Genomic DNA, 23769 nt, shown 5'->3' with positions numbered 1-23769 from the left:
CCCGCAAAGGGCGACTTAGGCAAAAATGAGCGTCTCGGTGGACTGAAAACCTGAAAGGGCGGTCCAGGCAAAAATTAGAGACAATAAACAGAAAAAAATTCATCCTGGTAGATTGAAAACCTGAAAGGGCAATCTAGGCAAAAATTAGGGAATTATGACAAAGTAACTGCATTAGTCTATACTACGTCACCTGAGGAGTCTGTACTTCATCAAAGGATCTTCAAACAAACCATCGCCAATCTGAAGCGACAAACACAGTTGGAACTCAAAGTTGTTAAAGGAATAGTGGTTATTGCTTTCAATGTAGCCTTTTCCGCATAATTACCATTTCCAACTTTTGTAAATACTCTATGGAATCACGCCTTTAGCTGATTACCATCCTATTAAATAAGTTTGAGCCTTGTGCCCATTTGTTTGCATTCTCTAATTCCTTTTAGCTTGCAAAATGACGCTTTATTTGTGTTATTCACTTTTGAAACAAAAAAAAAAGAAAAAAATAAGTTTTAAATGAATTTACTTCACTTTTCTTTTTCAAAATAAAAGCGAAATTTTCCTTTGAGTTGTGAACAACGGAAGGAACATCAGCAGTCGTCTCCATAGGATGAACAAAAGGATTCTCCCTGAAAAATTGTTGAGACAACGGTATTCTTGTCCCAGAAAAGAATTCTTGAAGCAATTATCCCTCGAGGTAAAGAAGCTCTTCTATCCCCAGTGAAGAAGCTCTTCTATCCCCAATGAAGAAGGTCTTTTATCCCCAGTAACGAAGATTTTCTATCTCCAGTGAAAAGGTTTTTCCATCTCAATAAGAAAAGATGCTCATCTTCCCCAGAGAAGGTTAAAACACGCAACACCATTCATCACCCGTGTTATCTACACCATGTTGAAGAGCATTTGCCAAGTATCTGGTTGTATTGCGACGTCGGTCCCTCTCCAGTATACACTTCATTATCTGTCAGTTTCGTCAGCATGCATGCTACATTCATGACATTCATCATTCATACATATTTGCATCATTTATGCATTCTTTCATTTTTCAATAATCACCTGTTTAGGATATATCTATCCCAAAAAAAAAAAAAGAAGAGAAAGAAAAAAGAAAAAAAAAAGAAAAGAAAAAGAAAAAAGAAAAAGTATGGGCGTGTCATCTCTCCAGTAGGTTGTCACCCATAAGCAAAAAAAAAAAAAAAAAAAAAAAAAAAAAAAAAAAAAAAACATCTTCTTTCTCCAATTCCCCACTGAGATCATTCCTCGTTGAAGAAGGTTGCTTTAGTTTTCTCCTCTCAAAACGAAAGAGAAAATCCCATCGAGTTCATTCCTCATGGGTACAAAGTCTTGTTTGACTGTCTCTTTCCAATTCATTCTTGGATAGAACCCTGTCTTTACCAAATATTCAAATTCCGATTCCTCAAACAGAGTCGTGAAAAATAGACAATAAGCAATAGCCTCATCATCTGAGCAGCTTATGTCTCTTCCAAAAGACTTTTCCTCTCTAGGAAATCAATCATGAAGACCATTTGACAAATCAGGGTCTTATTACTGTTCACAAGGCTGAATAACCAGTAATTTCCCTAGCAAAGTCTCCAGAATCATTTTATCACTCGGCTGATAATTGATCATGTCTTCAAAACCACTATCACAAGGCTGGTAGTCGGTAACCCTTTTGTTCTGGTTATATTATTTAACATGTCTATCACCATGCTGATAGTCGGTAATATTAACCGAACCTTTGAAACTATTTTTACCTTGTCAAGTCTATCACAATGCTGGTAGTCGGTAATATAGTTTCATACCTTTCACCTTCGCATTATTAAACAAGTCTATCCCCAAGCTGATAGTCGATAATGTCGATAGGTAAGCTTTTCTTACAAAGCTATCATTCCCCGGTGAAGCATACACTTGCTTTCCCGAAAAAAAAGAGAAAAACGGATTCTCTTCCTAAAACGGATTGAGGCATCCTTCCCGATCTCTTTTCCCCAGCGGAGTCAGTTCTTGATATCCCTCGGTAAGGACATCCTTGCATCATTCGCAATTTTGGTATCTTAGGTCCAAAATTCGCGTCTTCTGATATTTAAGTCTCTTCCACCCTATCAAAATAAAGATTTTCAATCTTCATGTCTCAGGTTGAAGAAACTTAAATAGGGGCATCTGTCATACCCCAATTTTTGACCTAAGATACCACCTCATATCATTTGCATATGCATCATTTGCATCTCTAACAAATTGCATAGCTTGTGTTTGCTACTTGTGACTCAGCAGGGTTTAATCAAGAAACCACTCATCAGTACAAGTAACAATCAACTAGGGTTTTGTTCTCCCTTCATCTCAAATGAATCATCTTCATCAACAATCAACATTTGGTCCTCAGAGATTCATTTCAACAAGCTCAAAGGCTCTGAACCAACCAGATTAGGGTTTTGACTGAAGTTAGCATACTCCTGACTTTTGCTCAGGGTTTGACCTAATGACTTGGGACATGATATCAAGACCTCAAGTGCATCATTTTGACTTAATCCATTGGCTCATAACATCTTCTGCACAAAGATTGATCAGACAAATCCTCAGATCAGGGTTTTGAACTATCAGGGACTGAAATCAGGGATCACATTTGGGAAACCCTAAAAACCCCCAGGAAGTCAATCAAAGGTTTCAATCATCCTCAAATAATCCCTATGACAATATACAATGGAAATTACATCTCAATTCAAGATCCACAGTCATCAAATTTCATCAGGTCGACAATTAGGGTTTTTGACCTAATTCACTGAACCACTGAATTTTTAATCAGGACATGGTGCCACAACTCAAACCATGGCTCAATATCCTCTAATACTTCAACATGATTCATTCATACCATTCATTTGGTGAGGGTAGCCTGTTTCATTGAAAACTCCAGAAACGCGATTCGTCTGAAAAAGTCAACTGTACAAGATCACCATTGACTTTTGGGGAATTTTGGTCAACCATGACTTTTGAAGTTTTAAATCATCAATATATGATATGAGAAGTCATTTGATCAAGAAAAATCAAGAAAATCAATCAAGAATCAAAAAGTCAAAAGTTTGACTTTCATACTTAGAAAAATTTCTAAGTGTTTTTCAATGGTTTTTTCCAAACTTTGAAAGGGAATAACTCAAATTTTCACCTACAAACTGAAAAAAACTTCCAACATGAAAGTTGTAGATTTTGATCCAATGAACAACTTTGTCACATATAATTTTTTTTCATAAGATCAACCATTTAAGAGATATGGAGCTTCAAAGTTGGTATCTTATGAAAATTTCACTTAAAACTTCATTTTTCTCAAAGTTCATGGATCTTTTTCACCCACTTCCTTAAGGATCTTGAAGAAACTTTCAACTAGGGTTTTGAAGTGTGTAATATGAGCTTTCCAAAATGTCCAAGAGCATGAAAAAATATGGAGTGTAGCCATGGTTTTGAATTTTGACATTAGTGAACTTTTCACTTGAAATTACATGCCATTTTCACTAAGTTATGAACCAATTTGCCAAATGATCCAAGTAATGATGCATAGAAGCAATAATTGGTAGATATTTTCTGATTTGAGATCAGAATGGAAGAGGATAAGAAGCTTGAGAAATAACCATGGTTAAGTCACTTTTAACCATTTGCATTTAATGTGAAAGATTCCATTTTATCTCTTAAGCCAAATCATCATTCTTGATCAACTTGCAAGAGCTTTGTATTCAGAAACTTTGGCCTATAAATAGAGGTGCAAATCACTCTTCAATTCACACCAAAACCTCACAATTATAGGTTTTCTCTCTTCTTTCTTGAATTACAAGTTTCATAGTTTTCAAAGAGGTAGAAAACTCAACCTCCAAATCATTGAAGTTATGGCCAAAGTGATGGTTCTAACAACTCATAAACATCATATGGGATGTGTTTGAACCACTCACACACCCCAAATCACCCCAAAACTCAGATTCACTTTTCAACCTCCATATGAACATCAAATGAGCCTTATCATGCCAAAATCCACACAAGCTCATTTCTGTCCAAACTAATGCTTCAAACACATTCCATATATCATATATGAGCTATACCAATCATCATCCATGACCTGAAACACCTCCATCATCAGATTCGATCCTCACTCCAAGCAACTGCAGATCGGGTCCCATGACTATGCTCAGATGAATTCAACTTGTTCCAGACATCCAGACACCTTCCATAATCATCATAGAAGCTATTCAGATTGATACAAAGCATCTGTAACACCTCCAGATCAAAATCCAATTCTCAGTTTGGCCGTTTTTGAGGTAAGTGCACTTGAACTTCAAACTCTACTCTCCACGCATCATAAATGAAATATGAACATACCATCTCATTTCTGCACACATGAGGATCATTAACCCTCAATCAATTGCATCATAACTTGCACATACACGATTTCACGATCAAATTCAGTTTTAGGGTTCTTCATGTTCATGCGAAAATTGACCCCCTTAGAGTGAAAATAAATGAAATTAAAGGTCATCATCATGTTCCTCGTGAAAAACCGAGTGAGATAGACCCTTTGATTAATCAAAACAACACAGTTTTGAAGATTTTTGAAAATCAGTTGAAGGTGTGTTCTTGGCGCCAGTTTTGGTTTGGAAATTTCAAATGCTAAGTTTAAAATATAATTCAATAGAAGCATGTATATTACAAGCTGCGCGCGCAGCTCAGTTGGCAAGTGTTTTGAGTTGTGAGAGAGAGGGCGTGGGTTCAAACCCTAGTGGAGACAAAACCAATTTTTTACCACTTGTTTTCTTTCATTTTTTAACAAACTTCATCAATTAATTTAACCAATCAAAATTCATTATTTTTTCTTCATTTTTTACACACTTCTTATTTAATATACCTATTTTGACAATATCAAAAAAAAATCATCAAAAAATATTTATTTAATATGTTTTTATTTAGGTTTAAAATGACTTATTTTTAAGTATTTTTAATACTTTAAATATTGTTTTTTCATTTAATTTTTTTAACCTAATCACTTGTAAATATTTTTTGTGATCAAACCATAATCATTTAGGTCTTAATTAAGCATTAAAACTTGTTTTAACTTAATTAAGTTGACTTTTGTCAAAATCAAATCGTTTTAAAACAAGCGATCGCGATTCTTTTCAAAAACGATAAACCATTTCTTTTTGATTCTCAAAGAAAACTTTTGATTAAATCTTTTTAATTGATCAATTGATTTTCAAAACGAAGTGGGGCCTCTCGAATATTAGAGAGTGTAAGTCCCATTTCATTTCTTTTCTTACAGTTTTCAAAACATTCTTCAAAACAATAAAACTTCTTCAAAATAAACAATTTTCAAACAATTTTCAAATCATTTTCAAAGCAACAAAACTCCAAAGAAACAAAACTTTTCAATATACCATGGGCCTCCATGTAGGTATAAGTCCCGAGCCCTTTTGTACATACCCATTCCAGTACATGAAATTAGGTATTTCATTGTACGCCTTTTGTACGTATCTCAATCTGTTTTTTTAACTTTGAATAACAAACCAAAAATGAAGGTTTCTTTAATCTTCCCAAAAAATATCATGGGCCTCCATGTAGGTATAAGTCCCAAGCCCCTTTGTAAATACATGTTTACATAGCTTTGAATAAATTCAAGTGGACCTCTCCCCGAGTGTGAGTCCCGAGCCCTGTGTATACAAATGGATCATGCTTACAGGTATATTTCCTTCATAAACTCCATTATATACACACACTTTGTCATATATATATGCTTATTCATAACCTGTTCATACTTGTTCATGTTTGTTCGTACTTGTTCATACTTGTGATTGTGTTATATATGCTTATTCAACTTAGTACAACACTAGGTTCCCCATAGCCTCCTATTGGGCTTCGTGCAAAGAATCTCCCCTAGTTTAGGTTAGGACATAGAGTATGGTTTCCCGGTGAAATCGCTCTAAGAGCTCAAACCAACTATACCATGCCTCCCCTTGGGCTTTGTACAAAAGAGTGACCCTCCCATAGCCTCCTCTTGGGCTTACAATGCAAGGACCCTGGATTGTCCCTCCCATAGCCTCCTCTTGGGCTTACAATGCAAGGACCCTCGGATAGCCTCCTCTTGGGCTTCGTACAAGGACCCACGGGCTTCTTATAAGCACCCCCAATATCCAAAACAAATACCCTAGGAGATTAGACATTTTTCATCTCTATGCTAGGAGTATCTCTTATATATCATCATAAACAATCAATCAATCAAATAACTTTTTTTGCCACAAGGCTGGCTAATCAATCAAACTGTTTTACCACCATACTGGATGATTAATCAAAGTTTTTGTCACAAGGCTGACTTCATTGAAACTTTTGCCACGAGGCTGGCTGATTAATCAAAACTTTTTGTCACAAGGCTGACTTCATTGAAAGTTTTTTGCCACAAGTCTGGTTAAACAAACAAACAAAATCAAATAGATGTATGTGATGATATAGATTAGATACATCTAGCATTTAGACGACATTTGTCTATTTTCCTTTGCTTCCACTAGCATAAGTGGGAACTACGATTGCTCTGACTTTCTCAACATCCCTTTGAGAATACGTAGGCACAAGGTCGATCCTTGGCGAGCAAAACAAAACAAAACAAAAAAAACCATTCAAACCTTAGCACCCGTAGACCCCGAGCTACAGATGCTCTGATTCCCTCTAAGGGATATGTATGCAGAGGATCTCGATGATCTTTGCGAGCATAATCAAACAAACACCTTAGGTCCCACCTATTTCACAACAGAACCTCCACCGTAACATGGAATGAAAAACAATAAAGAACCCTGTAGAGTACTACAGATACGTTGGGTGCTAATACCTTCCCTTCGTATAACCAACCCTCTTACCCAAGATCTCTCCCCCCACTTTTAGGTTATTGCAGCTTTTTTCCTTTTCCTCCTTTGGAAATAATAAAAAGTTTGGTCGGAACAAAAGAAAAATCATTTTTTATGAGCACTCGAGCCCAAAGAAGGCATCAGGTGTCTCATCCCACAAAAAAGAGGAACAGAAAACGGTTTTTCGCCCGCGACATACTGTTTATTACTTCACACATGCTATTTATTTATTTACAGATAAATAGTACTGACACAATTGGTACAGAGTTAAATCTTTTTGCAGGCGCAGAATCAGGAAACTCAGACTGTACTGGTAACAAGTAGATTATTATTATCTTTTGTTTCCCACTAATTTTTGTACTATATTCCATTATTTGCAAAAATCTTTTCAAATCTCTTTTTCAAAAATCAAATCTCTCTTTTTTCAACACTATCATACTCTTTCTTTCAAATCTTACTTCCACTCAAATTTTCCTTTTGTACGGAATCACATCATTCCCCAACGTCTCTTTCCTTCTTTCCATTCTATAAATACCTCTCATTTTCTTCCATAAAATCTCACATCAAATTCCAACTCATCTTTCAAATTCCTACCTCATATCTATTTTCTCTTCTTCCCTAACAAGAATGGCAAAGTGGATAGAGACACTGTTTCTTACAGTCATCACCATTGCTACGGTGATCATGACTTTCTTCTGCCTGCATAGTCCTGAAGAGTGTGGACCTGCAATGGTTGCACTCCCAATCATCTACATGTTATTGTTCATAGCATGGGTCATTAATCGTCATTCTTAAAATTTGCCGTATTTCTTATTTCTTAAATGTACCGTTTATTCGTCGTACTGTTCAATATAGTATGTGATATTTGTACTGTCAGTATTAAATGTTGTACTATTTGCCATAATATTGCTTAATTACTAAGATAATATTTTGTGTGTTTTCTGCCAGTCAAATATTCCTATTTCTGAGCATTAAATGATTTTCAGGGTTATTATCGGTAATTTTGCCCGCATACCGTAAATATTAGTTATTTATTATGTCTGTGTTTTTCTAACAAGTCATGTAAATAAACTTTCATTTTTTACATAAAACAAAAACAAAAAACAACAAAAAAGAAAATTAACTTTGACTGTTGATTTTTCACTCTAACTGCTACATCAATACCTGAACAGTCAGTTGACAGCCAAACTGCTGGCAGTACAATTCTCAGTGTTTTGTACCATCAATCAAATCAATCTTTCACAATTCAAAATTCCAAGATTTTTGTTCTAGAAGTCTTCTGAATATCACGCGATTAGCAGAGACTCAACGCTGCACAAAAATCAGGTACGCTTAACTGTCTCCTACATAAACAGTCCCTGACTAGGGTTTTTCTTGTTTTTACAGGAGCAACAAGTTTTTGAGAGCTCAAATGGATTTCATACACATCCATATATCTCAAAGAACCATCATACAAATTTTCAAACTTCAAATCACTCAGACGCACCGTCAGCAGCTCAAACAGTCAACAGACGACCCGTTTGACCAAAAAAGTCAACAGACAGTCAAAAATGAAATTTTTTGTCAAAGTCCATATTTTGTCAAAGGATTCATCATTTGATCATTGGATGATCATAATTCATCAAGGAAAGATCAAAAATCAACAAAACCCTAAGATTCAAAATTAGGGTTTTTGCCTGAAAAGTCAACTCAACTTTGACTGATCATAACTCTCTCATCCTTCATCCAAAAAATTCAAACCAAAGCTTGTTTTGAAGGAAATTCAATTATCTTTCAAATGCCATTGATCCCATGGTCATTGGATTCACCATTTGAAAAATATGATCAAAGACATTACAGGTCATTTTCAAAGTCAACAAAAAGACACTTTTTTCAAAAGGACACACAAGGAGCTTCAAAAATCATTTTGACATGAGACCAAAGGCATTGGTTAGAGGACTCTTTGAGGTTTCCAAAAAGTGCAAGATCTCCTTCATATGGCAAAAATTGAAGGATTTACACCTTGTTGAAGTTGGCTAAATTTTGGGAAAATACATGAAATCAACATTGTTCAAAATGGCATTTTTTCCAAATGGGGCCAAGTTTTCAGCATTCAAACATCATTTCCATGTTACTATGGGCCTCCCACGACCAAGACTAAGCCCATACCTTTTTTTATCCATTTTTGCATGATTTTATCTTACTTTAAGATTAAAATTAAAAGGAAAATGCATGGATAAATGGTAGCTTACAAATCAAGCATGACTCACCCCAAAGAATCTTCATCTTTCTGCAGAGAAGTAAAGGGCAAGGCAGGTGCATTGAAGGCAAGGTGACTTGGTCAAGAATTCAAGCTTTTTTAATATTAAAGAATGCAAGATTTCAACAAAGGCAACTAGCTACATATTAGCTTCAATTCTAAGCACACATAGCTTATAAATAAGCTATCTTAGTTCAGCAACCAAAGGGGGGGACAAGTTCAGAAGCAAAGCTAAGCATAACACCTTTGTAATCACTTGAAAAAATTCAAAGAAAACTCAAATTCGAATTTGTAATTTCTGCTCATTTCAATACAAACTAAGCATTCATACACCTTCCTTGAACATCACTGAAACTATCTCAATCAATTACAAGCCTTGAAGCTCACTGAATCGAGCTACACAGGTCAAAAATTGTTCAAACTAAAATCAATTCGTATCTGGCTATTCACACATGTTTAACAAGATGTAGACATACTATTGAGTTTGGTTTGAGGTGTAGATCATTTCTGGAGCTTTAATTAAGTTTTAGATGCGTATACACGAAACCACCATTTTAGGGTTCTTCATCCCAAAATTAGGGTTTTCTAAATTAGGCAAAATTACAGGTTCTGAATAGTACCATTGAGTTCGCATGAACAATACGAACTCAACCATACCATCGCGCCAAATTTATACTCACGTTTGCTTGTATTCGCTATTATTACCAGGTGTAAAAGATTGGGTTTTTTACACCACCTGCAAATGAACGGTGTGAAAACCCATCTGAAGGTTGAAGATGATGCGTGGCGCCCTCTGATTCGCTGGGAGGCGCGCGCGTGTTTTTTAAACTGACTTGGAATTCAGTGTTTTGCAGGTGTTCCACGTGCTATGGTCCCTCACCATCTGGGCCTTCTGATCCATCCATCAACTCATCCAACGCCTCAGAACACGCACGCATATCATACTCCCTCATTTAATTTCCATACAGGATCAGTATCCTTTTATTTTCTATTTTATTTTCTATTTTGTTTTAATTTCTTTGTTAAATTAATTAAAAATAGTTTTAAAAATCCAAAAAATACACAAAAAAATATTTTTATACTCCTAAAATAATATACTATTTTATGAAATAAAAATATTTTATTTTTCTTCATAATTTCAATATTTTACATAATTAATTAGTATATATTTATATATTGGCTTTTTAATTATTCTAACCAATCAAAAAATCATAAAAAAAATTGTTCTTTGTGTTAAATATTGTTTATATATTATAAACTAATTTTGTACATATTTTGAATAATTTTCTTTTTAAGTTTTAATTATTTGTATAATTATTTGTATAATTATGTATTAATTAGCTTAATCAATTTCCAATCAATTTCAAAAATTCCAAAAAAAATAGTTTTGTTTTAAAATTAATTAACAAATATTTTGTACATATTTTAAACTTAATTTCTAGGTTTAAATCTATTTTCATCTTTTTTTCATTTTAATTTAATTAATCATGCATTAATTATAATTAAAACCAATCATAAAAATTCCAAAAACATGCCTTTTATTTTTCTTGCAATTTAAAATTCCTAGATAAATGTATAGGATGTCAAATTCATGTAAATAGGCTAGTTTACGTTTCCTGCACAATCGATGTAATAGCGTAGATTTACTTTCCGCACTTTACATTTCCGCATTTTAATTTCCAGCACATATAAACTGCGTGTATGTCAAAGATAAAATGGAACCGTTAGATCACTAACTTCAAAGATAAATATCTGAATCCAATCACAATCACACTTGCACCTCTTAAGGTAATCCCTTCTCATTCCTTTCAAAATCAAAGTCAAAATTCCACTGTTTTGAGTACAAAATCGAACCTTGCTTTTATATCCGGTGAAAGGATAGATTTTTAAAGGAAATAGGATAAAGACCTTACAACTCAGGGTAGACCTCCTAGTTTGCTTGCTCAAATCAAAACAAACAAAATTCTCATACACTGTTGATTTTTCAAAACTTTCAAAAAAAGACAATACTTTGTACATCCAAACACGGGTTATTACAAAGTTAACGTTCTTTTCAAAACATCTTTCGAAAGATAAACAAGCATTTTGTATACATCCACACACGGATCATTACAAAATTCAATTTACAAAAGTATTTGAAGCCACATATGAGCAATTTCAGAGCAATTGAAAAGTGATCGAAAGACAAGTGAGCTAAGCAAACTTAAGAGCCCATGGATAACCATGGATACAAAGGGTGCTAACACCTTCCCTTTGTATAACCTACCCCCTTACCCAGAATTTCTTAAAGGTCTTTTTTCTGTTTCTTTTATAAACCTTTCCTTAATTGGATAAAATAAAAGGTCGGTGGCGACTCTGTGAATTTCCAAAATGCGAAAGCATTAAGCGACAAAAAAGAGTCAGTTCACGTATCTCTACAGATCAGAGGTATGGCCCGGTATTAAAAAAAATCGGAGGTCCACAATACGTCATAGATCATAAACATATTCATACAATTGCATACATGTTCATACATAATACATAATGCATCGCGACAAATGCGTACATAACATGCAAGGTTCTCATTTATTTTGAGAATCCCGTCACATAAACGCATTACATGCATCATGACATGGCATAAAAAACTAACTTTGCCTTTTTCAGGTTACTGCTGCAGTCAAATAAACAACTTCAAAACCTTTAAGATCTGAGTCGATACCTTGGACGGTTCCTTAATGATCTACCTTCGGATCTAATTCGATACCTTGGACGGTTCCTTAATGATCTACCTTCGGATCAAAGTCGATACCTTGGACGGTTCCTTCATGATCTACCTTCGGATCTAAGTCGATACCTCAGACGGTTCCTTAAATGATCTACCTTCAGATTTAAGTCGATACCTCGGACGGTTCCTTAAACAATCTACCTTCAGATTTAAGTCGATACCTCAGACGGTTCCTTAAACAATCAACCTTTCAAAATCTAAAAGCGGTAATCTCGGACGGTTCCGTAACGATCAACGCTCGAAGATCTAATTCATTTACTACGAACGGTGCTGACACGACCAATTCGCTTAAGGATCTAATTCTATCATCACGAACGGTGTAGACACGATCAAAGAATCCCGACAATTGAGTCACGATGATGGAATCACGACAACTGAGACACGATGATGGAATCAAGACAACTGAGTCACGATAATGGAATCACGACAACTGAGTCACGATAATGGAATCACGACAACTGAGTCACGATAATGAAATCACGACAATTGAGTCACGATAATGGAATCACGACAACTGAGTCACGATGATGGAATCACGACAACTGAGTCACGATGATGGAATCAAGACAATAGAGTCACGATAATGGAATCACGACAACTGAGTCACGATAATAGAATCACGACAACAGAGTCACGATGATGGAATCACGACAACTGAGCCACGATGATGGAATCACGACAACTGAGTCACGATAATGGAATCACGACAAATGAGTCACGATAATGGAATCACGACAACTGAGTCACGATAATGGAATCACGACAACAAAGTCACGACAATTGAGTCACCATAATGGAATCACGACAATGGAGTCACGACGATTGAGTCATACATCTAATCCCAGTATTCAGTTCAGAAACAACCATGGCAATCGAGTCACGACAATACGACAATGGAGTCATGACAATAGAGTCACTACAATTAATTCACTTCACACTCCCAATATCCAGATGGAATCTGCAAGCCCATCTTCGATAAATTTCCTGTCAAACGCGCGAATGGCATCTTTAAGCCCATCACCAACAAACACTTCTCAATACTTCGAGCTCGGATATAGTCTAACGTACGATTTATTCTGAATCTCGTATTTATCCAAATCAGGTGGAATCTTCAAAGACCGTCTCATACATCTTTTCCAAACACCTGGATGGCCTCGTCAAAGCCTATCTCCGACAAAAGCCCTTACTTCAGCTAGGGCAAATTCCTGGGTATTCTAGTGTTCAATCATCTTCTACCTTCAGACTTCAATAGGCACACATGCCGATCTACATCCTCAGGTATAATAAAATTGAACAGGGGCAGCTGTCATACCCCAAAATTTGCCCATCACATTTTTAGATGTCTTGGCTCAGGCAGTCTCCTCAGGCTCATATGATATCCAATTGCAAGCGTGTTCACTCTCCTTCTAAACAATGAAGACCAAAACTAGGGTTTCGTTTCTTTCCAAGAAAAAATCAACTTCTGATACCTCAAGTGGACTTCATGGTCTCTCATATGACTCATAGTATCCTCAGGCCAAGTTTCAAGCCCCGATTCAAAAGATTACTCAATCAACTACTCAAACGATCAATAATCGACTGGTTGACCTAAAAGTCAAACTATGGACAAACTACAGTCAAAACTTCTGATTTTTGGTCAACATCCTCATTATGGAGTATCATTCATCATTTGATCAAGGATTGATCATGATTCATCAAGAAAAGCTCCAGAATCATCAAGAACCTGAGTTTCTAAATTAGGGTTTTTAAGGAAAAGTCAACTGAACTTTGACCGGTCATAACTCCCACATGGAACATCATAAATTTCCCACCCAAAGCTCAATTTGAAGGAAATTGAATTCTCTACAACTTTTCCTCTCACATGCCAAGTCTAAAAATGCTTCATTTGAGAGATATGAGCAAAAACATTACAGGTCCTCCTAAAGGATCGCAAAAAGTCATTTTTTCTCGAAGCTCATAACTTGAACATGGCAAACTCAATTGAGATGAAACCAAAAGGAGGTTTTAAAGGACATCTTGAGGTTTCTAAAAAGTCCTAGAACATATTCATAGCATAAAAATTGAGAGAGTTATGATCAACAGAAGTTGGGTGAAATTTGGGAAATGCATGAAACCCTAAGTGAGCAAATTCAAACCTTTTAATAATGGGCCTATACTATTGTATTGTCCATGTGACAATGAGTTTATAAGAGGCCCATAGATCATTTTTTATTTATTTAATGGTTTTATTTCTTTTATTCTTGAATTTATCAATTTAAATTCAAAACAAATCAAATAAAAATCAAAAATAAATCAAATTAAATTATACAAGATATCTTATTCATTGAAAAGGTCAATATCCCATTCACCAAGAAAACAAATCGTGAGAAATAGAACCAAATTAGATTTAGTTCAAAATAGAAGGTTTTTATGCATGAATCAAGGAAAATATTTTCAATCAAATTTCTTATTTCCTTTCCATTATCTCTTGACCTAATCCAACACATATATATAGCTAATGATGCAGCCGCACGAGAAAAAGGAGACCTTGCCTCAAAACACGACTAAACTCTCAAACTTTGCAAAAACTAGGGCACGAAAAAAGCATTGATTTTCAGAAAGATTCAAGGCCAACAAGTCATCCTATCAAACTCCTGGGACATCAAAGGGTAAGGAGGTACCCGTGAGTAAGCTTTATAACACGTAGAATGTTCATATCTTGTTCATCATGTTTGTTCAAAATTCTGACCCTCATATCTCGCATGTCCTCACGTTTTAATTCATCATAATTGCATACATGAGTTCCTGGTGCCATATAGAGAAGTTTTGGATCAATAGGTTGAAGCTTTAAGGCGTAGGACGCGAGTTACCATGGTTATGGCACAAGTCGTGATTTACTTCGGGCTCATGTTTTCAAGACGTTTCAGCTCAAACAAAGACCGTATTCATGATCAGGACGTGATTTTAAGTCGATATGAGCCTTTAGTTTTATTTCCCTTGAGCGTTTTCACGAGTTCCATGTTTGCAGGTCTTTTCCTACGAAAACGCAGCAAATGCGCAGGTATGATCGCAACAAAATTCAGAGCGAAATCCGCAAGTAATAGGAAGGAAGAAGATGAACAGTACTCTTGGACTATGGATTACACGCGGTGTCTTCTCGTTGGCTGGTCAGCAACGTTGGTGTCTCTCTCCACACGTGTCGGTCCGCTAATGGCTGGTCAACGTTTTCACTCCTCTCTCCATCATTCATTGGCACAAGCAGAGAGTGTGGGACCCATGCGTAGAATATTCTTTTGGGAAGTCAAACTAATTCTGCTTTTTATATTTATTGTTTGTTAATTATATTATTTACAAATGAATGTAACAGCATGTCTGGCAAAGGCATTTCTATGCATTATTCCTAACCTGGGTTCGATGCTGGGCTAGGTAATATTTTTCCTCATTGCTTGTTCACGAATCCAGCGCTTCTCACTCATCAGCCATACGGTAGCCCTCATGCCTCCTCCGTTGGATCTCCACAACGACAAGATCTGAAGGCCAAGGTCGATGGTCTATCATACACCCTCACCAACGCGCAGCACCAGATCACTCGCCCCAGGTCTGTTTCATTTTATTTCTTTCAGCTTTTTACTCTTCTTTTATTTTATCTTTCTTGTTTTCTTTTAATTTGATTGCTATTTTAATTGTTAATTAATTTTACCTACTTTAAATTAGAGTTAGTTAAACCATTAAAATCTTTTTTAAGAATTAATTATTTTAATTTTTAGGATTTAATAATTAGATTAAATTATTAATTAGCATTTTTATTAATTTAATTAAGTGATTAAGATTTAAAATTAATTATGTTAATTAGGTGATTAATTAGTTAACCTTAATTTATTAATTAGGTTTCAATTAATTTAATTTCCATTTAGTAATTAATTTAGGATTTCATTTTCTTTAAATCAAACTTTTTACTCAACTCCAAATTCGCGATTCTATTCTCATCTCAAAACTCTTGAATGTCGCATGATTGTTAAATTCCGTCCTTTATTTAAATATGTTGTTTATTTAATTATTGAATTTAATTTCCGTCATTTAAATTCTAGAAGGTGTATAGGTCGCTCATTCGATTTTGATGTAATAGTAATTAGGACTTTTTACTTTCCGCATCCCCCGGTTTTTATTATGTACCCCCAATCCCGAAGCCATGTAATAGCGTAGGATTTAATTTTCGCACTTTTATTTTCTTGTAAATATATTAACTGCGTGGTTAGTAAAATAGGGAGTGCAAGATCATTAATCAAACGTAGCTCATTAATTCAAGATAAATATAATCGAATACAACCACATGCTTGTTACACACACTCACCTTTAGGGTACCCCTCTTGTTGCCTGTTGCCTTCGATTTCGATCAAATAGTCAAGTTCCTTCGAGCGTAGGGATACCTTAGCTTGCTGCCTTCGATTCAAAAATCACCATGTCCCTCCAATAAAAGACAAACTTAGGGTAGGTAGCTATTAATTGCTTGCTCATAATCAATTCAAAAGTCAAATGCTTTTCACACCTCCTATTTCAAAACTATTCAAAACAAGGCTACGCTTATTTACAAGCTAAAGTCCTTAACGAAATCTTTTTACTATTCACACACGACACTTTTCAAACAATTCAAACAAACGAGTGAGCTAAGCAATTAAGAGCCCATGGATAACCATGGATGCAAAGGGTGCCTTACACCTTCCCTTTGTATAACTTACCCCCCGAACTCAAAATCTTTTTTAAAAGGTATTTTCCTGTTCTTTTAGCCTTTCCAATTGGATAAAATAAAAGTCGGTGGCGACTCTTGCTATCCGCACATTTCTTTTAAAAGTCAGTTCACCGTATTACAATGTGAGAAAAGATAGAAGAAAGAGTTTTGTGTATATAATGTGAAGTATGGCCTAGGCGTCTATGCCACAAATTAGAAGAAATTGAATAAACAGAATTACAAGTAAGGGAAATGAGAGGTGGGTTGTGAAAGGTAGCCTGAGCCTGAAGAACAAACAAGTCTCTATATTAATCAGTTGAACCTATTGCTAGACAATAGGCTAATGCTCTAAAGAGGTGAATAGATCAACAAAATTTTTACGGTGTTTTACAAACTTTTGGTTAACGGAAGCGTCTCGAAATCGACTTTCGTCTATTCTGAACCTTTATTGGCAGGATCAAATATGCTACAAAACACGAAGATGTTTGATGTGCTAAAGAGGTTTGAAAAGGGAATCAATTGTGTTTTTCAAAAGCTTATTTGTTTGAATGGATACACTTGATTACCAATTTCTAACGAGATTAAAATTGATAAATTGGCTAAGGCAATTTATCAAACAAGTAATGTGCAAACAATTTGCTGCACAGATAAAACAACAAACACTTTACGTGCAGTAGTTAACTTGTCAATGCAATTTAAGTTTGGTTGATTGCGATATCCAATTACAATTACCAATTATAATTCTTTTATACAAAGATGGTTTTGTATCACAATTTAGCACTTAGACTACTTCCTAAATTAACAATTGTGAACCATGATTAACAGCAAATAATATAGAAGTAAGGGAAGAATGACACAAATACTTGTTTAGGAAGTTTGTCATTTGTCCTTGCTACGATTACGTCTGCCCCCAATTCCAAACAGGAATTGAGATAGTTTTTATTATTACCTTGCAAATGTTATTACAAGAGAAGTTAAAGCAGTAAACAAACAAACTTAGTTTAACGTTGATTCTTTGTCTTCTCCCCCTTGATGCTAAGCAAGGTCAAGTCGACCCAAAAGCTTTCTTCGATCCTCCGTCTACCCAAGAATGGAACAATAACAATCCTTCAAGAACGTGAACTAGAACACTACAATTCCGTGAGAAAAGAAAAGCATAAAGCAATAGAATTTTGTTCATACACTAGCTCTCAAACACTTTTGTTTTAATCATTGTTTTTCATTTGTGTAATCTGCTTTCATATAAGCATTCTTGTAATTCACTTTGTATATCAAATTTCGAGTTGTATTTCCTTGAGAGACTAGGGCATAGTCAAAATTCTGAAGAATACATTGACAACAAGTCTTAGTGTTTGTAATCAAGTCTGGTTATAGTGGATTAAGTTCTTGTGAGAAGGCGAAATTACCTTGGTGGGTGGTCTGAAGGTAGCATCGTTAACAGCAAACCAGGATAAAGACAATGGTGTTTGTTATTTTTATTCTAGGTTTTTTGTTTGATGTCTTGGATAGTTAAAAAGTTTCAATCTTGAAACCTAATTCAAACTCCCTATTTCGTGTGTTTCCTTAACCTTCAAAAGGTTTCACACAACCTTCCCCATATTCATACTACTCATTCATAGAGGAAAATACAGAGAATAATGAAAAGGGCGTGGATCTCTCACAACCCTTTTATGAAGTAAGCACAGAATAATGAACAATTCCCCCTACTTCAATTTTCTAGGAAAGACATTGAGTTATACAATAATGGAGGTTTTTCTAGCTAGAGTTGACTATCTCCTTCAAACTTATCACTTTCTCCAATTCTCATGTACTGCACTTCCTATTCCTTCTTTTTCTATTTAAATGAAATAAAATTTAATATTTATATTTAATTTAATTAATTATCACCACAACTCCCCCCCCCCCCCCACTTTAGTAAATTCTTTCCTTACCCCACCAATTTCATAAAAATACCATTTTCCTCGCAAGTCTTATAATTATCCTATTTTCTTTAATAATTAATTATAAAAATCCATTAATTCTCACAAATGCCAATTAAATCACATAAACTACTCAAGCGCCAAAATAAAATAATAAAAGCAATTTAACTTAATTAAAATAGATAAACAAAAATTCGGGATGTTACACACTTCACGTTTTAGAGGGAATAGTGGAAATAACCTCTCCTTACTATAGTTAAGTGTTTTTCTGTTATATGTGTAAAGGCAGAAGGAGATTTGCTTGCCAATGTATGAATCTCTTTGAAAAAATTTATTTTTATTGACAACAAGTTATTTTGTTTATTAATCGACATAAATATTAGACTTCTACCAGAAGATCATTGTCGCCCTTAAAAGGAAATCAAAATGTTGGGCTTCCACGGGAAAATCATTCTCGCCCTCAAAAGGCAATTTAAATGTTGTATTCCCACGGGAAAATCCTTACCACCTTTAAGGGGTAATATGAGTGTTGGACTTTCCTCGAAAGATCATTGTCGTCCTAAGGGGCAATATAAATACTAAGTTTTCATGGCAATATCCCTCGTGGGGCGTAAATCAATAACTTTAAGTCTCGCTTGAGAGACTCAACATAAAGTCTCGTTCGATGGACTCAACACAAAGTATTGTCCGAGGGATTCAACATAAAGCCTCATTTAAAGTTTCATTTGAGGGACTCAACAGAAGGTCTCGCCTGAGGGACTCAACATAAAGTCTCATCTGAACAACTCCAAAGTAAATCGCTTTGCCCTCTATACTAACCTCGTGCTTGAGGGAGTATGTATCAATATAAGTGTAAAGCCCACTAGAGGGGGCGCCAAAACTCTACCAAGGCAGGCGAGGTGGTACATCGCCCACACGATAGACTTCTCAGCAACCCATTTATTGGAACGAGTGCCTATTTATTGATTATGTTGCTCATTCCTTGGATGTCTCCCCCGATTTGTGAGAACATGGAGTGACATGTCCCTGTCTAAAACGGTGCCAAAAAGAGAGTCAAAATGGGAATGCCATGTTCCCTTTAATAATAGGGAATTGACTGCCCACTTCCCACATTCTTGAGATCGTTTATCATTCTCTCGGAGCTTAGGGACTAGACCCAGAGATTTCTTTTTAATATCCCAACCATGATATTGATGAGAGATCCAACTCATTCAGCAAAAACACCACGTGCGAAGCTTGTCACGTCTCTGTGTACGTCTGCTCTAACAACACAAATAACTCTAATATATCTGATAATCCGAAAACTTAAGGAGTAATCAATACTTTTAACAAAAACATAGCTTAAATTAATTTTTTTTAAATATTTTATTCAATTTTATTTTTTTATTCCAAAATAATAAACTAAGTATTAAATTGATATAATTTAATTTTCCACACAAATAATTGAAGTAGGTATGAAATCACAAAGCATGTCAAATTGCAATCCAGAGTTCTAACACGCCTAAAAATAATTGAAATGATGTAACAAAAAATAAATAAAAAATAAACAAGGTCGGCGATAATGTTATATATCTATCTACACACGTTAACGACAGATATCTAATTGTCGCATATCAAATCCCAATAGCCCAACTTGTAAACGACACTTCCGTGTCCACATTTCTAACCAAAACGACCCCACTCCTCACACTGAGTACAAATCAAGTCTCAACCCTCGCACCCCAAGTTCCCGTCTCTTCCATTTCATAGCTCCTCCTCCAATCGTTTCGTTTCGTTGACTCGCGAATCGATGCAATTTTTCAAGATCGGTGCTTCGTTTTCTTCTCTATAATAAGGTTCGGTTTTCCGCTCTCACTTTCTTCAAAAACTTTAAACCCTAGTTCAAACCTCAAACCCTAGTTCAGCTTAATCGATTCACTTTTTCGTGCTTTGACGTTCTTTCTACGCTTGTTTTTGGTTCAGATCTAGTTGAGTTTCCACCTCAAGCTCTCGATTCGAAGCTCAATTTACTCTATATTCGGTTTCTCTTCAGGTTAATTTTCTGCTACTCGATTTACTTGCTTGTGTTGGTTTTGTTGAATTTGTTGCTCTTGATTTGTTAGGTTTCGAGATCTGAAGGTGTTTTTGTTTGCAGATCTGAGTTGATCGGTTTTGAATTCTCTTGAAATGTCGGATTTATCGAAGGATTTAGCGAAAGATTTATCGAAAGATGATTCGGTTCAAATCAGGGAGGTTTGGAACGATAATCTCGAAGAGGAATTCGCTTTGATCCGTGAAATTGTTGATGATTTCAACTATGTAGCTATGGATACAGAGTTTCCTGGCGTTGTTCTTCGTCCTGTAGGTGTTTTTAAGCATATCAATGATTTTAACTACCAGACTTTGAAGGATAACGTTGATATGTTGAAGCTGATTCAGTTAGGTTTAACTTTCTCTGATGAGAATGGGAAGTTGCCTACTTGTGGCACTGGGAATCCTTGCATCTGGCAGTTTAATTTCCGTGAATTTAACGTTAGCGAAGATATATTCGCGGCTGATTCGGTCGAGCTTTTGCATCAGTGTGGGATTGATTTCACGAAGAATAGTGAGAAAGGGATTGATGTGAACCGATTCGGGGAGCTTCTTATGTCGTCGGGGGTTGTGTTGAATGATAACATGCAATGGGTTACTTTTCACAGTGGATATGATTTTGGTTATCTGTTGAAGCTTTTGACTTGCAGAACTTTGCCGGATACGCAAGCGGGGTTCTTCGATTTGATCAACATTTATTTTCCGCTGCTGTATGATATCAAACACTTGATGAAATTCTGTAACAGTTTACATGGTGGGTTGAACAAGCTTGCGGAGTTGTTGGAAGTGGAGAGGATTGGTGTTTGCCATCAAGCGGGATCGGATAGTTTACTCACCGCTTGTGCATTTAGGAAATTGAGGGATACTTTCTTCAACGGCGATACGGAGAAATATTCTGGTGTGTTGTATGGATTAGGTGTTGAGACAGACTAATTTGAAATTGAAAGAAAGAAAAGTATAATTGGTTGTAGATTACAGTATGGGTTTTATGTGTTGTGAGTCTTTTTTTTTACTTGTGTACACTTCTACCAGAAAGATATGGTTGTGGTTTACTTGTAACATTTTCATCATCTTTGCTTGAATTGTAACTCTAAAGTCTTAGCTTGTTTTGTTAGCTTTGAGTTCTTTGTAAATCACTTCAGTTAGTGTTTCAGCAATAATAATTTATCATGATTCCTTTATTTTCTGCCATAGTTTGTTCTGCTTGATTTGATTATCAGTTTTGAATTATCTTGATCATTTAATTGAAGTGTAATTGGCTATGGTGAATTGGTGACTGAGTCTAATGTGCAGGCTAGGTTTAAGGTCAATTTTGGGCTGGAATTTGCTGTCGCCGCCTTCTCTTACTAACAATTGTTTATTTTGTCTTATTGTTTTTTTTGTGAAAATTAGGTTGTATCAATCAATTGGGAGAGGATAAGCAAGTTGATGGGATGATTGAAGAAAACAGTGGTACTCCTACTCCGTTTTAACGCGTTTTCACACATTGCCTCGTAAATTCCTCAAAGTTGAGTTGTTGTTGTGAAAAAAATATAAATGCCTAAAAATGAGGCTTGAATTTTGGTATATTTGATGTAAAAAGTGTGGGTTTTAGAATTTGAATAGCTGTAAAAGAGATGATGCACCGCAGGCAAGTTTGAATTACTCATTATCATGGATATATTGTAAGAATACCTTCCGTAAATACGCCCGCGGTTATTAGTATATGTTGACTGCGAAGACTACTTCGTTATTAAGCATAGGATTTTTTTTTAAAATTGTCATTTTTTTTCTTTTTAGAATTTAAATATTTAAATATTTTTTATTGATATATTTAAAAATATTTTATTTGAATTTGGATCTGTTGGTTATTAAATCCAACACAAGGTTATGTTGATGAATGATGATCTTGTGATTAAAGATTATTGAGTTATACAATTTTTGAAGGATCCAAAATTTAAATTGATTAGATTTGTCAAATAAATCCTATATTTAAAAATTTCAATTATTTGGTCCCATTAAAGTTTCAATATATTGGGGGTTGTCTTAAAAGTCTCAATTATTTGGCCCCGTTAAAGTTTTAATATATTAGAAGTTGCTCCCCTATATTTAAAAGTCTCAATTGTTTGGCCCTATTAAAGTTTCAATATATTAGGGGATGCACTTTTTACCTTATGTGTTCCTTTCCATTCTAGTGAAAAATTTCAAATGCTCAGCACCTTTTTTCGCACACATTTGAATGAAATTGTTTAGAAATTATTGTTCTATTTAAATTTAGTCTGAAATTCATTTCCGTATGAATAAAAGGTTAATTCGAAGATGTATTTTTTGAAACTCCCTTAGTTCATTATTCTATGAGCTTTTCGAAGGTACATCTTTAGAATATGCTCTGTTAGTTCATATAAAAAACAGACAAAAACAATGGTAGAATAATGAACTAATGAATAAACATATCCTCTGTTAATTCAAGTGAATATGCTTATTTCATCTTTGTTTACACCTTCCGATTTCAAAACAAATTAGAATTATATCTTCATTTTACATCCATTGCATCATGTTCATAGACTAAATCTTGTTTGGAATTTGAAGATTTGAATTTAATTTCAAGATGGATTCATTATTCATGGGTTAAGATCATATGCATATCATGATAATTTCACCACTTTCTTAAGACTTTTCAAATTGAAGTTAAAGGTATGTGTTTGTTCAAGAAGTTTTGATTCTAACTTACAAACATAATTCAATTTCAAGTTGAATTCAAAAGCTTTATAAAGAAACAATTCCAACAAGGCCATGTTACTTTATCATCATTCTAGTCATGACTTTGTATCACTAACTTTTCAAAATATGCATCAACTATGCAAATCCTCATAAGAATCATGATACAAAATTTCTACAAACCACGAACAAATGTGGTACAAGTTCTCAAGACATAAGTTACTTAAACTTTACAAGCTACAAAGCGTCAATACCAAATGTCTTTTTCATAATCAAGATGCTTCAAAACATCATTAATTGAACGAATATAAGTTCATCTCACTTTTCAACAAATATGGACGAGAAAGGACAATTGGATGTATTTCCTTTTAAAATCTTGGGTGAACGAGCGCAACTCCTTGTTCAAGCGATCATTCGAATCCATATAAAATCAATTTCCAACTCATCAAACTTTTTTTCGCCTTTGTGCGATTTAAACTACTTTTTTCAAAAGTGAGAGACGCTTAGTTTATTTTAAGGCGATACAA

The 23769-nt window shown here is 35.0% G+C and overlaps 1 protein-coding gene across 2 annotated transcripts; it reads left to right on the top strand.

The window, feature by feature from the left end:
* Positions 1-20101: 20101 nt before the first annotated feature.
* On the top strand, positions 20102-21726 carry LOC131660661 (probable CCR4-associated factor 1 homolog 7). 2 transcript variants are annotated; one of them, XM_058929950.1, is made up of 3 exons: positions 20102-20310; positions 20438-20507; positions 20610-21726. In XM_058929950.1, the coding sequence occupies exon 3, from the start codon at positions 20642-20644 to the stop codon at positions 21476-21478; it is 837 nt and encodes a 278-aa protein (XP_058785933.1). In that variant the 5' UTR covers positions 20102-20310; positions 20438-20507; positions 20610-20641; the 3' UTR covers positions 21479-21726. The 2 variants fall into 2 exon arrangements, with proteins under 2 accessions (XP_058785933.1, XP_058785934.1); XM_058929951.1 differs by having other exon boundaries at positions 20102-20507.
* Positions 21727-23769: the final 2043 nt, after the last annotated feature.

The sequence above is a fragment of the Vicia villosa genome, linkage group LG3 (genome assembly GCF_029867415.1).
Source record: "Vicia villosa cultivar HV-30 ecotype Madison, WI linkage group LG3, Vvil1.0, whole genome shotgun sequence".
Taxonomy (NCBI): Eukaryota; Viridiplantae; Streptophyta; class Magnoliopsida; order Fabales; family Fabaceae; genus Vicia; species Vicia villosa.
The sequence above is the reverse complement of the archived record's forward strand: the minus strand, read 5'-3'. Positions and strand labels throughout refer to the sequence as shown.

Coding starts and splice junctions, on each gene's coding strand:
- LOC131660661 (XM_058929950.1), top strand. CDS start 20,642: ATGTCGGATTTATCGAAGGATTTAGCGAAAGATTTATCGAAAGATGAT.